The sequence below is a fragment of the Macaca fascicularis genome, chromosome 5 (genome assembly GCF_037993035.2).
Source record: "Macaca fascicularis isolate 582-1 chromosome 5, T2T-MFA8v1.1".
Taxonomy (NCBI): domain Eukaryota; kingdom Metazoa; phylum Chordata; class Mammalia; order Primates; family Cercopithecidae; genus Macaca; species Macaca fascicularis.
This window is the reverse complement of record NC_088379.1, coordinates 50,336,069-50,351,757: the sequence shown is the minus strand read 5'-3', so window position 1 is coordinate 50,351,757 and position 15,689 is coordinate 50,336,069. Positions and strand designations below refer to the sequence as shown.

At 40.5% G+C, this 15,689-nt stretch overlaps 1 protein-coding gene and 1 pseudogene across 6 annotated transcripts in view; one reads left to right on the top strand and one right to left on the bottom strand.

Moving 5' to 3' along the window:
- ABRAXAS1 (abraxas 1, BRCA1 A complex subunit) overlaps positions 1-15,689 on the bottom strand; it is a 24,063-nt gene extending 8,374 nt beyond the window's left edge. For 3 of the 6 annotated variants that reach the window (XR_012434829.1, XM_005554897.5, XM_074039784.1), the window contains exons 1-6: positions 15,572-15,689; positions 12,766-12,856; positions 8,105-8,141; positions 3,686-3,752; positions 1,680-1,873; positions 519-638 (exon numbers count right to left, since the gene is read on the bottom strand). Coding sequence is in view for 4 of the 6 variants with exons in the window: in XM_005554897.5 (XP_005554954.3) it covers positions 519-638; positions 1,680-1,873; positions 3,686-3,752; positions 8,105-8,141; positions 12,766-12,856; positions 15,572-15,658 (596 nt within the window). In the remaining 2 variants the exon portion in view is untranslated. The remainder of the gene's footprint in view (positions 1-518; positions 639-1,679; positions 1,874-3,685; positions 3,753-8,104; positions 8,142-12,765; positions 12,857-15,571) is intronic. The other 3 variants (XR_012434830.1, XM_005554898.5, XM_045392371.3) reach the window with 2 other exon arrangements.
- Positions 9,023-9,890, top strand: LOC102118471 (brain mitochondrial carrier protein 1 pseudogene; annotated as a pseudogene).

Here is a 15,689-nt window from a genome sequence, read left to right as displayed (position 1 = left end):
TAAGTAGACAAGCACTAACAGGAGGGGATGAGGAAGGTAAAAACAGCCTAGTTGGCCAGGTGCGGTGGCTCACACCTGTAATCCCAGCACTTTGGGAGGCCGAGGCGGGCGGATCACGAGGTCAGGAGATCAAGACCATCCTGGCTAACACAGTGAAACCCCGTCTCTACTAAAAAAAAAATACAAAAAAATTAAAAAATAAAAATAAATAAAAATTACCGGGGTGTAGTGGCGGGTGACTGTAGTCCCAGCTACTCGGGAGGCTGAGGCAGGAGAATGGCATGAGCCCAGGAGGCGGAGCTTGCAGTGAGCCGAGATCGTGCCACTGCACTCCAGCCTGGGCGACAGAGCGAGACTCCGTCTCAAAAAAAAAAAAAAAAAAAAAAAAAAAAACAGCCTAGTTTACTTGAGTAATGGATTAGTTTTCCCTTTCATTTTTATTCTGCTGTTGTTTGAGAAATAAGAAAATTAATTTCAAAGGTGAATAGAAGTTTTGTGAGAAAGCAGTTGAATCTTACCTGTGTGTTTGTACTGCTCGGCTAAAACCAGTGGACATACAGGAACCTGATACAGTTTTATAACCTAGTTGTTCAGACATGCCCAGATTGGCAACCACTAAAGGTACCCTGTGAAAAAGTCTGACAAAATAAAACTTTATAAATTTAGAATGAAAAGAAAGATTAGTATCTACCTGCTAGAATAGACTACTTGTCCCCTACAAGATTTAAAAAATATGCTCCCCAAAACCCATTCTTTACTGCTTATCCAAAATAGAATTTACTGACTTGAGACAACTGCTTTTTTTTTTTTTTTTTTTGAGACAGCGTCTCACTCTGTCTCCCAGGCTACAATGGAGTGGTGCAATCATGGCTCAATAATGCAGCTTCAACCTCCCGGGCTCAAGCAATCCTCTTGCGTCAGCCTCCCAAGTAGCTGGGACTACAGGTGCCCATCACCACACACGACTAATTTTTAAGTTTTTTGTAGAGATGAGGTCTCCTTATGTTGCTCAGTGATCCTACTGCCTTGGCCTCCCAAGTGCTGGGATTACAGGTGTGAGTCACCACACTGGGCCCAGGTGACATGTAAAGCTGTGAAATGTGCTTAGTATAATGGTGTGGAAAAGCAGTTTAATGGCTCCTTGGATTAGTACATGTGTAAATAAGGCAGTATTAACATTGAGATTTACCCTATCTTCCATGAACAATAAAATTATTCTTAGTTGGTACTCTTTTAATGTAATTCTCATATTCTATGAAAATGTAGTTTACTATATACAACCTGTAGGGAGTCCCTGGTTAGACTCATTTTAGTGGACCATCAAGAGCTACTTTGTTTCTTTGCTCAGTTATAGAAAAGCTACTCAAGTATCTAGGCTTAAATTCTAAATTATACCCTTTATCAATCAATATAAAGTTTTTTTCCACCTTAAATAGTAAATAAGAGCAAATCTTCAGTGCCAGAATACAAGTCATCATTCCACACTAGGCTTCTAATTTCCTTATCTGACCATTATTTTCCCACCTATAAAGTAACAGATGGTAAGATCTACTTCTGAGGGTTATTGTGACAATCTGATGCGACAATATATGAGAACACTTTGTAAGCTGCAAAAACTACTAAATACTAGATATATTTTTCTATTAGTTTAATACAGCCAATGACTGGCCAACATTTACCCTTTTTGAGGTTTATATAAGGAATGTTCCAGTCGATGAGTAGAGCAGCTTTCTGTTATTATACTTGGTGTTAATAGCAGAAAAACAAGGTCTTGGTTTGAAAAATGCTCCTGCAAGTTTTTGTGAAGCAGCCTCTCTCTAAACGTCATGATCTGATCTGAATGACGACGGAATTTGTACCAACCTACCACATTCTGAAATACAGAAAAAAAAAAGAATGTACATCTTAATAGTTACAATATGTCTTACTACTATAATTAAATAAAATAAACAACCTTAAAATGGTTTTCTTAATATTTAGAAAGATTTTGGGCATATATAAACAAAGAATACACTTAATCATATGCTTAAAAAAATATACAAACTGACTTACTTTCCATTCATTTAAAAGCGTATAATTTTGATCAATATAGATTAAAAGGGAGAAGTAAATTCTTGACTTCCTGTAGTTTCTTTTATGGCATTTGCTATCTTGCAATCTTAATCTTTAGTCAAAATTTAAATGAAAAAAATATCAATGCCAATGATTCACTTAAAAGGCAATCACTCCCTGAAAACAAATTAATTGCCTGGATGGACACTTGGTTTGTTAAATAAGTTAAACTGAACCCTACAGCTTTTACCTAAAATTTATATGGGAATGATATCACCTACCTGACAAAATTGGTTTCAAGATTAAGATCAGATTAAAGGGTTTTGTAAACTACAACATACTAAGCAAATGTGTTTATATTACTAGACCTTTTTTTAACTCGGAAAATAATTCTCCTTTACTTAAGACAAAGAGAACACCAACCACTTTGCTTATAGATCTATGAGTTTCAGCAACTAAATTTTATATCTGCACATTTAAATTGAGGAAATTAAAATTAGTTTTTAAAAATAAGGTATTTTTATAGGTACATTTTTAAATACTCAAATTGATTGGGGGGGGGGAACAATCATTTTCAGCCAAACACATTTTTTGAAAGAAACATCTTTTTTTTTCGTTTTTTGAGACAGAGTCTGGCTCTGTTGCCCAGGCTGGAGTGCAATGGCATGATCTCAGCTCACTGCAACCTCTGCCTCCCGGGTTCAACTGATTCTCCTGCCTCTGCCTCCTGAGTAGCTGGGATTACAGGCATGCGCCACCACACCCAGCTTTTTTTTTTTTTTTTTTTTTTTTTTATTTTTAGTAGAGACGGGGTTTCACCACGTTGGTCAGGCTGGTCTGGAACTCCTGACCTTGTGATCTACCCTCCTCAGCCAACCAAAGTATTGGGATTAAAGGCGTGAGCCACCGCGCCCAGCCAAGAAACATCTTTCAATTAATCTATTTTTATTTTCAAATCAAAGTTTTAAGAGAAAAAGTAGTGCCTTGAAAAAATTTTGTATTTGGGGGAAAAATCCATTTTGATCATTCAACAACTTTTAACCAAACATGAAGTATGTTGTAGAGGATCCAAATTCAGTGCTATATAGGAAACATCCCTGCAGTATCTATCAAAAATAATAACTGAGGCCAGGCACAGTGTGTGGTGGTGAGTGCCTGTAATCCCAGCTACTCGGGAGGCTGAGGCAGGAGAATCGCTTGAACACAGGAGGCAGAGGTTGTAGTGAGCCGAGATCATGCCACTGCACTACAGCCTGGGTGACAAAGCCAAGACTCCATCTCAAAAAAACAAAGCAAAAAAACCCAAAAAACTACAGCCAAGTAAAATAACAGAACTGATTAGGTCACAGAATAAATGGTAGCGGGAAGGGGTATGGTGGAAACACAAGAGAAAGAGATAAATGTTAATTATATTAGTCAAAGGATGAGAACAAAATTAATATTTTTAATTACTAATTTTATTTTCAGAGCAACCGCTTTGAATTTCTGGGAAGAACAAACCTTTTCTTACCGACTTTACAGGATACCATGGTGTCAAACACTGCTTAAAAATTCTGTCAAAGTACTGTGTGTTTTTAAGAACCAAAAACAAAGCAAGTAATACCAAAAAAAGGAAAGATAAATTAGAGAATACCTTTTTGACATTTGATAATATTTTCTTCAGTGCTTGCTCGTTTACTTCACCTGAAGAATTATAAAAGCTGTAAAAGCCAAAATTAAAGGTATTTCAAATATGCTAAAAATATAAATAATTTTATTAGTATTTTAAATTTTAGTTATTCCTAACCCAATACCCAAAGCCCATATACCTATTTGCTCGTCAGATGAAGTCCTAAAACAAATAGTAGAGAAAGTTCTCAAATTAACTGACTTAAAGTGGTAGAAACATAAAGTCCATAAAGCAATGAAAAGGAAAAAGGTGTAACTTAGGAGACAAGTTTTGGGAATCGTTTTTTTTTTTTTAACCTAAAACAATAAACTATCCATGAAATACAGGTATTATAATGTAAGTTCACATAGCCGGTTCACAATTCATTCAGTTTACTCATTTATATTTTTTACAACATTGATACATATGAAAGAATGTATAACCAGTAATGAAGCACAATAACAAAAGGTCAATTTATTATTCACTGCTAGTTACAAAAGCTATGTATTTTAGGAGGTGGCTGGGTTTTTTGGGCTGGGGGAAGGGAATAGGTTTTGTTTGGTTTAGAATAGTAGTCTTTGTTCAGGAGTTGGAATATCCAAGATGTAGGAAGAATTAAAAGATAAAAGAGTCTACTTCCAGCTTTCTTTCTCTTCCAATAACAGAGACTGCAAATAATATTTTCTTCTTTTTACCATTCATTAAGATCAACAATATTTTCTATGGGTTAAACATGTTATACAAAATCCTTTATAAATAATTTTTGCCAGGGCACAGTGGCTCACACTTGTAATCCCAGCACTTTGGGAGGCTGAGGGGGGTGGATGGCTCAAGCCCAGAAGTTCAAGACCAACCTGGGCAATGTGGCAAAACCCTGTCTACAAAAAAATACAAAAATTAGCTGGGGCGTGGTGGTGTGTGCCTGTAGCCCCAGTTTCTAGAGGGAGCGAGGTGGGAGGATCACCTGAGCCTGGGAGGCAGAGTTTCCAGTGAGATGAGATGGCTCTACTGCACTCCAGCCTGGGCAACAGAGCAGACTCTGTCATCTAATTGTATTTCCAGTATTTGCCTACTTACAGTTCCAATATCAAAATACAAGAAATTATTCTCTAAATACAAGAATTTATTCCTATATTTCCCTAGAATGGTCCACTTCTGAGCTCAAATCCGAGCATAAAGCAGTATATTAGGGTAAGATTAGCAACAGGATAACAGTGCACATCATCTGTGGAAGCACTAGGTTTATGTGAAGTTTCTGGGGAGAAGATGAATGGGGTGGCATTTTATGTAGAAACTGATGTATCATGCAGAAGTCATGTCAAACTGCATAATTTTTTTTGAGACATGGTCTCGCTCTGTCACCTGGGCTGGATCTCGGCTCACAAGCAATCCTTTCACCTCACCCTCCCTAGAAACTGAGACTACAGGCACGCCAACACACCGCGCTAATTGTTTTGTATTTTTTGTAGAGAGGCAGTTTCGCCATGTTACCCAGGCTGGTCTCCAACTCCCTGAGCTCAAGTGATTCAGCCACCTCACCTTCCAAAGTGCTGGAATTATAGACGTGACCCACCTGCATAATTTTTTAAAAAGTGACTTTAAGTTTCAGAAGCTGGGCACAGTGGCTCACGCCTATAATCCCAGCACTTTGGGAGGCTGAGGTGGGTGGATCACTTGAGGTCAGGAGTTTGAAACCAGCCTGGCCAACATGGCAAACCCCCATCTCTACAAATACAAAAAAGAAAAAAAAAGCCAGGTGTGGCGGTGCACACCTGTGGTCCCAGCTACTCATGAGGCTGAAGTGGGAGAATCGCTTGAACCTTGGAGTTGGGAGGTTGCAGTGAACTGAGATCACAGCACTGCATTCTAGCCTGGGCAACAGAGACCTTGTCTAAAAAAAAAGAAAGAAAGAAAAAAAACTCTATCTATCCATCCATACACTAAGTTTCAGTAGGCTATTTTGGAGGTACTTCCTCCAGATTTCTGAGGTAACCAAATCAGTGTATTTCAGTGGAAAAGTCTGCATCACAATGTATTTAGTGCAGGGTTAACACACTTTCTGTAAAGGATCGTATAGAAAATATTTCAGGCTTTGACAGCCACATCCAGTCTCTATTGCATATTTTTCCTCCTTTTTTACAACCCTTAAAAAACATAGTAAACAAGGCCAGGCATGGGTGTCTCACACCTGTAATCCTAGCACTTTGGGAGGCCGAGGCGGGCGGATCACGGGGTCAAAAGATCAAGACCATCCTGGCCAACATGGTGAAACTTTGTCTCTACTAAAAATACAAAAAAATTAGCCAGGCGTGGTGGCACCCGCCTACAGTCCCAGCTACTTGGAGGCTGAGGCAGGAGAATCACTTGGACCCAGGAGGCAGAGGTTGCAGTGAGCCAAGACTGCGCCACTGCACGCCAACCTGGCGACAGAGCAAGACTCTGTCTCAAAAAAAAAAAAAAAAAGAAAAAAAAAAAACAGTAGTAAACAGTCTCAGATTGAGGGCTATATAAAAATACATCATGGGGCTCTATTTTAGCAACCTCTGTATCAGAGCAGGAAGAGGAAGAAACTGCATAGTATGATGCTGGATTAGAGCTCAAGAAATCCTTATTCTTCTAATTTTTGCCCTGCCATTAACTAGATCTGTGGCCTTGGTTAAATCATGAACTTTTCAGGCCCATTATTGTGTTGTTTAATGACATATGCAGTTACCCTCTCAATGAGAAGTATTTCACATGCCTCTCCTAATGCCTTTCCACTCTGCTTTAATCCTGTAAGAGCTAAAAGACTCAGGCATTGGTTTCTCATCACTGAAATAGATGGTTTCTTCACGTCTCAGCCTCTATTAAGTTAGTCTAATTATTAATGTGGTTGAAAAAGGTACTGAATCACTTTTTGCTCCTCCTTTAAATCCTTTGTTGGTCCAGAAGATCCTTCAATAAAGTCCTTTTTATGAGTCTCCACTAAGAGTTCCTCAGTTATCTAACAAATATTTTTGCATATCCATTACACAAAAGGCAGTGTAGAAGCTATACCTTTTCTTGGTATAGCAGTTTAAGACCACGCTAAGCTCCTTTTTTCTGCTCTCCTCCTACAGTTATTTCTCACCTTAACCATATGCTCCACTGTAATTCTTACATAACTTTAAAGATGTGTATAGTACGTAGTCTGTAAGATAGTTATGCTGATCTTTTTCTTTTTCTTTTTTTTTTTTTGGAGACAGGGTCTTCCTCTGTCACCCAGGCTGGAGTGCAGTGGCATGACCTCAGCTCACTGCAGCCTCTGTCTCCTGAGTTCAAGTGATCCTCCTGCCTCAGCCTCCCCAGTAGCTGGGACTACAGACGCATGCTATCACTCCTGGCTAATTTTTGTATTTTTAGTGCAGACAGAGTTTCACCACGTTGCCCAGGCTGTTTGTGCTGATTTTTCTTGCATAGTTTATATAAATCATAAAACTATTTCATTAAAATTACACATTGCTATGGTTACATGATTACATGTGTTTGCTTTGTGAAAATTCATTTATTTGTGTACTTTTCTACGTGTACGCTATACTCAATAAAAAGCTAAAAAATACATAATGTATTAGAGTTAACAGTACTATGACTATCTGTAGGACTGAGTGCAAGCGTTCATCCTAGAAAAGCAATAGGAAACAGGTTAAAGAACATAACCAGCTGAGTGCAGTGGCTCACGCCTGTAATCCCAGTACTCTGGGAAGCCGAGGAAGGAGGATGGCTTGAGTCCAGGAGTTTGAGACCAGCCTGAGCAACATGACAAAACCCTGTCTCTACCAAAATACAAAAATCAGCCGAGTGTGGTGGCTGGTGCCTGTGGTCCCAGCTACTTGGGAGGCTGAGGTGGAGAGGGTCACCTGAGCGCAGAAGATGAAGGCTACAGTGAGTTGTGTTCACGCCACTGCACTCCAGCCTGAGTGACAGAGTGAGACCCTGTCTCAAAAAGAAAAACAAAGAACATGACCAGCTAACAGATAAAAGATAACACTAAAAAATATAAATAAGGAACCAGTTGCTAAAATATGCTGAAATAAAAGGATAGAAAAAAGGGCTGCTATTGATGATGTACAAGAACACTTCATTTACTGAGTTTATAATATGCAATGAGGTGACTGGGTGTGAGAAGGAAAAGCAATTCTCAAGGTAAACTGGTGCTTGGGAAAGGTAATGAAGATCAGCTTGAAGTAATATAAATACAGAGAAAGAACTACTAGGGTGGACAATACACAAGTGATTTTTTTCAGCTATTTAAAAAAACCTTTCCATTCTACTCAGTACCACCATGTATAGGTGATAACTAAGATAATCTGTTAGTTTTAAAAACTATTTCACTTGCAGAGAGTAATTTTCACAATGGATCATTTACTTACTAGCACTACTACTTACCTAAAAAGCTGATAGCATGGAATATATTTCTGAACGTCTGGAAGAAAAGGATTTTTTAGTTATGATTACATTAATTCAATTCACAATCATTTGAATACTGCATATTGAACCTTTACCTCATGCCAGGAAGTATCTTACCACTGATCATCTGATGTTTATCCTCACAACAAATCTGAGACATATACTATCATTATTCCCCTTTCAAAGATGATATAACAGGCAAAGAGAGACAAGTGGCTTGCCCAATCCAGTGGTAGGGCCAGAGTTCAAAACCCAGAACCTCACCTGGAACCACAATGCTATATTTCCTCTAAATAATGGTCTAACAAGTCCAACACAAAAGATAAATTCAAAGTTGCCACATTTTCACTGAGTTCTAAAAATGCTGTGCTCTAAATTTACCCAATTAATAAAATCACCTGTTAAAGGAATTTAAAATGATGAAAATCTTCTTAACCAAAGCAATGGAATAATATGTTGATGTTGGATTTTACGTGTTTAAACATCTGTGATAATCCAACATTTAAAATAATTTGAGCAAATACCTTAGAGCTTAGCACTGTACCTAATACCACAATGTAGTTGCTCAGTAAACATTTGCTTAATTAAATCGAATGCCTAGAACTATGTTAGACACTTTGGGTGGCACGCTAATTTCAATTAGGGGGAAAAAAATACGCTCTAAGGGCTTGCTTTTATTTTTTAATTTTTAAAAAATAATCTTGTATTGCTATAAAGGGCTTGCTTTTAAAACTCAAGTGTCTGAACCAAAAAAAAAAAAACTACAGTAAAATTATAAACTACAGGGTTTCAATGCTTCCGGGTTGGCACTGCAGTGGCATTTCTGACTGTGGGAGCCTCAGTTTCCCAGTCGCCTGATGAACCTGAGCAGCAGCAGCAAAGTACCACAGCCAAGAGATGCCTGATCTGAATTGGAAACCCTTTGTATATGGCGGCCTTGCCTCTATCATTGCTGAGTTTGGAACATTCCCCATGGACCTTACCAAAACACACTTCAGGTAGGTTCAAGGCCAAAGCATTGATGTCTGTTTCAAAGAAATAAAATATAGACGGATGTTTCAAGCTTTGTTTTGGATCTACAAAGAGGAAGGTGTATTGGCTCTGTATTAAGGAATTGCTTCTGTTTGCGAAGACAAGCATCATATGGCACCATTAAAATTGGGATTTACCAAAGCTTGAAGCAATTATTTGTAGAACGTTTAGAAGATGAAACTCTTTCAATTAACATGATCTGTGGGGTGGTGTCAGGAGTGGTATTTTCCAATATAGCCAATCCCACCGATGTTCTAAAGATTCGAATGCAGGCTCAAGGAAGTCTGTTCCAAGGGAACATGATTGGCAGCTTCATTGATATGTACCAACAGAAAGGCACCAGGGCTCTGTGGAGGGGTGTGGTTCCAACTGTTGAGCATGCTGCCATCGTTGTGGGAGTAGAGCTACAGTCTATGATATTACTAAGAAGTATTTAATATTGTCAGGAATGATGGAAGACACAACTTTAACTTGCTTTGTTTCCAGCTTTACGTGTAGTTTAGCTGGAGCTCTTGCCTCTAATCCGGGTGATGTGGTAGGCACTCGTATGATGAACCAGAGGGCAATCGTGGGATATGTGGATCTCTGTAAGTGTACTTTGGATGGTATTTTAAAGATGTGGAAACATGAGGGCTTTTTTGCACTCTATAAAGGATTTTGGCCAAAGTGGCTTCGGCTTGGACCCTGGAACATTATTTTTTAAATTACATATGAGCAGCTCAAGAGGCTTTAACTCTAAGGACTGAATTATATGTGAGCCCAGCCCTGCCAGCCTTTCTACTGCTTTTCCCTTTTCCCGTGTTCTAATGTATTTTGGCAAAGTTTTAAGTGTTTACCAAACTGTTGGTCTCCTAAGGGCCTCCTGATGGAAGAACAGTAGGATGGTTCAAAGTTATTTATATGTTTGGGTTACCATGTTAACTTTTCCCTGAGAGAAAGTGTTAACATTGACACTCTAGCCTCAGATTGGTACGTTATATGAAGATGGATACTGACGGATGACACTGAAAATGGCCTGCTTTCCAAATGTGGGTTAAATGTAATTGGTTGGGCCCCAGACTTGGGCTAGAGCAGAAGGCATAGGCCAGGGTGGTTACTGCTATATATGTTATAGACCTCGGTTCTCATTAAAGTATTTGTTGGCAGAAAAAAAATTATAAACTGCATTAGCATATGTATAAAACATATGACAAAAGCCCAGTTTCCTTAAGTAATGTGATTACAAATCACTAAAAGCAAAATAGTACAAATGCAGCCAAAGAATAGGATAGGCCTATCCTTTTCAAATAAAAAGGCCAAGAAAAAAAGTAAAAAGTGTGAAAAAATACTTAACCTCTTTTGTAATTACAAAATGCAAATTAAAATGCTATTTTTTCACTTATCAAATTGGCAACGATTAAAAGATTTGATAATACCTAGTGTTGGCAAGAGCATGGGGGCCGGGCATGGTGGCTCAGGCCTGTAATCCCAGCACTTTGGGAGGCCGGTGCGGGCGGATCACCTGAGGTCAGGAGTTCGAGACCAGCTTGGCCAACATGGTGAAACCCTGTCTCTACTAAAAATACAAACATTAGCTGGGTATGGTGGCAGTCACCTGTAATTCCAGCTACTCAGGAGGCTGAGGCAGGGAGAATCACTTGAACCCGGGAAGCAGAGGTTGCAGTGAGCTGGGATCCCACCACTGCACTCCAGCCTGGGTGACAGAGTGAGGCTCCATTTCAAAAAAAATAAGGAGTATGGGGACCTAGGCACTTTTAGATACTGTAGAGAAGCCTAAAATGGCCTAAGTTTTCCAAAAGGCAATCAGCTAGTCTACCTCCAGGAATGTGACTTTCAAATATACACTCAAAGGCACAAAGATACGTACAATACTAAATGTTCATGGTAATACTGTTTAACAGAAACACAGAAAATCATTCTTAGACGGTTAAATAAATTATAAATTATGGTACATCTATACAATAGGACATATGCAGCCAGCAGAAAGAATGATGGGCCCAGTACAGCGGCTCATGCCTGTAATCCCAACATTTTGGGAGGCCATGACAGGAGGACTGCTTGAGCCTAGGAATTTGAGACATGATGAAACCTCATCTCTAATAAAAATACAAAAAATTAGCTGGGCGTGGTGGCACACGTCTGTAATCCCAGATACTCAGGAGGCTGAAGCAGGAGAATCGCTTGAACCCGGGAGGCAGAGGTTGCAGTGAGCTGAGATCGCACCACTGCACTCCAGGCTGGGAAACAAAGTGAGACTCTGCCTCAAAAAAAAAAAAAAGAAAAATGATATTGTAGAGGATTATGCATTATGCAACACTGGAAAGTGAACATGACACAATATGATGCCAAACCTTTTATAAGGTACACTACCAATTTTGTTTAAAAATATATATACACATATAGAGAAAAACTATGTTAGACAATCAGAAAACTCCCTATACATTTTATTTCTCTTTTTTTTTTTTTTTTTTTTTTGAGACAGAGTCTCGCTTAGTCGCCCAGGCTGGAGTGCAGTGGCGCGATCTCGGCTCACTGCAAGCTCCGCCTCCCGGGTTCACGCCATTCTCCTGCCTCAGCCTCCCGAGTAGCTGGGACTACAGGCGCCCGCCGCCTCGCCCGGCTAATTTTTTGCATTTTTAGTAGAGACGGGGTTTCACAGTGTTAGCCAGGATGGTCTCGATCTCTTGACCTTGTGATCCGCCCGCCTCGGCCTCCCAAAGTGCTGGGATTACAGGCGTGAGCCACCGCGCCCGGCACATTTTATTTCTTTTAAACATTTTTTTCCCTATACATTTTAAAGTTTCTCCCCTGCTTTTCCCTGACAGAAAAGCTGCCACCAGCTATAACTGCTTTACCACCCACCCTTCAAACCCTTAGCAGCCTGGTCTCTTCCCCATTACACTCCAGAAATTACTGAGGGTTTTCAGTCATCTAATAATCCAATTACTGCATTTTCTCAGTTCTCATCTTCCAACTTTTCTGCAGCATTTAACATTTTATCTTTTTCCTTGGTCTTCCTATTGCTGGGTCATCTTCCTGCCAACTAAACAGCAAGTGTTTCATCCTTGTTTCCCTGGCAGTAATCTTATCTGCTTCCTAACTCTCATACTATTTCTTACTTTAGACCAGTCCATGGCCATAACTTTAACTGCAAAATGAGTACAACATATCCTTTTAAATTATTTTAAAATCAATATATATTTCTTAATTTATTTTTCTTTTTTGAGACAGAGTCTCGCTCTGTTGCCCAGGCTGGAGTGCAGTGGCACGATCTTGGCTCACTGCAACTTCTGCCTCTCGGGTTCAAGCAATTCTTGGGCCTCAGCCTCCCAAGTAACTGGGATTATAGGCATGCACCACTACACTTGGCTAATTTTTATATTTTTAGTAGACGGGTTTCACCATGTTGGCTAGGCTGGTCTCGAACTCCTGACCTCAGGTAATCCACCTCAGCCTCCCAAAGTGCTGGGATTACAGGTGTGAGCCACCTTGGCCAGCATCTATATTTCTTAATTTAAAAACAATAACTTATGCTGACCCCTTTCAGCATACACTATCAAATATGGGAGACACAAATGACTCAAATATAGGAGAAATAAATAACTCACCAATTGTATAAACAACTTCAACATCATCCATTTGGGAATCGGTAATGCTATTCTTGGCTTCACCTTTTACTTCCCCAAGAAGAAAACCTTCCTATGAAGATAAAGAGGCAGTATATAGAATACACTGATAGAATTACTGTTCAGACACTTAACTAACCAGTATTTTCTGAGTATTTTACTATGTATACAAGTATGTGCTACCAGTCGGGGGGCACATGAAAGATCTGAGATGCTTCTAGTTTACTTGGGAAAGATGAAGAGTTAAATAAAAATGAGAAGAGGCCAGGCACGGTGGCTCACACCTGTAATTCTAGCACTGGGAGCCTAAGCTGGGCAGATGGTTTGAGCCCACGAGTTCAGTACTAGCCTGGGCAACAGGGTAAAACTCCGTTTGTACAAAAAATACGAGAAAAATTAGTTAGGCATGGTGCCACATGCCTGTAGTCCCAGCTACTTGGGATCACCTGAACCCAGGAGGTTGAGGCTGCAGTGAGCTGTGATCATGCCACTGCACTCCAACCCAGGCCATAGAGTGAAACTCTGCCTCAAAAGAAAAAAAGTAGAAATAAAGAGGAGAGGAAGGGAGAGATTAGCCTGGCCTGAAATAATTAGAGTTGGCCCTGGGGAGGCAAGTACAGATTAGACTAAAGCGGTGGGCAGTATTTGTGTAAGCAGAGCATGGAGAACTCGGCACACTTGGAAGCATATAAGACTTAAAGCCAGAAATGAGCACACACCGAGGAATGAGTAAAGCACTATGCCTTGGAGCAGAAGGAAATCAAAGGTAAATTAGAGCGAGCCAATAATGGGACACCCTGAATGACTACTCTGGATTTAACCACATGTGCTTCTGGGAGTTACAGAACGCTTCTAAGGTACGAAATGACATGATTAGTGTTTTCTGATTAAAACTCATGCACAATGTGAAAGATTAAAATTCAATTTCAGAGTCTCTTTTCTAAAAGGAGTGCTGTGAGCCCAATTCTTTTAATCTACTTGTATTCTGCCACCCCAGTGGTAATTCATCTGAGTTTTGGAGAATTCAATTTCTCTAGGTACACTTAAAGATCCAATGTGCTTGACAATGAAGATTTTATATATATATATATATATATATATATATATATATATATATATATATTTTTTTTTTTTTTTTGAGAAGAGGTCTAGCTCTGTCGTCACCCAGGCTGGAGTGCAGTGGTGCAATCACTGCTCACTGCTCCTTTGACCTTCTGGGCTCAAAGCAATCCTCCCGCCTCAGCCTTCCAAGTAGCTGGGTCTACAGGCATGTGCCACCACACCGGGCTAATTTTTAAAATTTTTTGTAGACATGAGGTCTCCTTATGTTGCCCAGGCCGGTCTTGAACTCCTGGGCTCAAATGATCCTCCTACCTCCACCTCCCAAACTGCTGGGATTACAGGAATATTTTATATTCTTAATAATTAATAATGTTTTCCCCTAAAAGTAAAAAAGGATTATTTCCATAATGTGAGTCTTTACTGGAATCACGCGGGGGGATATCCAGAATCTAGTGTTCTTGATTTTGATACTCCCAAAGACGAACTCAGGGAAGGGAAGCAGGGGCAACCCAAGTGCACCCTATAAAGACTTTAGGAAAAAGATCTGAGAAACAGGGGCCTCCTTAGCACCCAGGTATTTCCCAAGGGCTAATCCTTTCAGCTACCGAGGAATTAAGGTCCCACTCTATCTACACTAAAGACATTCCAAAATAATTTCCACAGCTACACATATATTTTATATGGTCATATATTTGTTTTTATTAGGTATTAATGTGTAAGGTTATCTAAAATTATATACATAAAACATATCAATTCCGACTTTTATTAGGATTGTGCTAAAAAGCAATTTTGTAGTGTTTAGATTTCGTAGAGACCGGGTCTCACTAGGTTGTCCCGGATGGTCTCCAACTCGTGGGTTCAGGTGATCCACCCACCTCGGCCTCCCAAAGTGCTGGAATTACAGGCGTGAGCCACCGCGCCCGGCCTATATTAAGGCAATTTTGAGAGTAAAACAGGTGTTGTTATCTTAAAATGTACTTAGCAGAAATTACTAGGCATTGTTCAGCAGGGTATTCTCCGAATTGTACCACACAGCAGGGAGGTTATTTTAGATGCTTAGACGTTCTTTCTGCAAGTTACTGAAAGTACTACAGGACATTAACTACTTCCGAGCTCAACGTTTTACAGTGTTCCTTTAATTTCATAGAACTTTTAGAAAATAGGCAACGTACTTTTAAAAACTGTTTTACAAATTTAATAACGCAAATAAAAAGATATCTGATATACCAGATTAAGCTGTTCCATCCACTAACATCTATTTTTATTCCCTTACCATCCTACCATCTCAACAAACACGCACAGGCGCTGCTCTGCCTGACAAAGTCCGCCTGGCTTTGCAAACGCCTGTCGGACGTCGCGAGAAACGGAAAGTTTACCGCAGGCTCCGCAGAGCAGCGGGAAGACGCTCCATGAACTTTCCATCTTTTCACGCCCAAGTTTCCACAGCGAAAGGGGCGCCGAGGAAAGACGGGAGCGTGTGGGACACTGGTCGGAAAAGGGAAATCAACGGAGGATAGCAGAGGGAGGGCTAATGCTGGAGAAGACTTCGTGGGCACGAGGCACCTTAGGGACCGCTGAGGGGGAGAGAAGGCAGAGCCGCGACGGCAGGGAGGAGGCGCGGCGGCGTCGGGGGAGCGGGCGGGGGACCGGGGCAACAGCGGGGAGGCAGGCCGCGCGCAGGGCTCTCCCCAGGCCACGCCGGACCCCGCCCCGTCCCTCGGCTCACCGTGTCCGAGTCCGTGTTGAGGTGCTGGAAGGCGAGTGCGCCGAGCACAAAGCCCGAGAGCACTGCCGACGTACTCTCCCCCTCCATGCTACCGTCGCCTCCGGCTCCACAAGAGGAC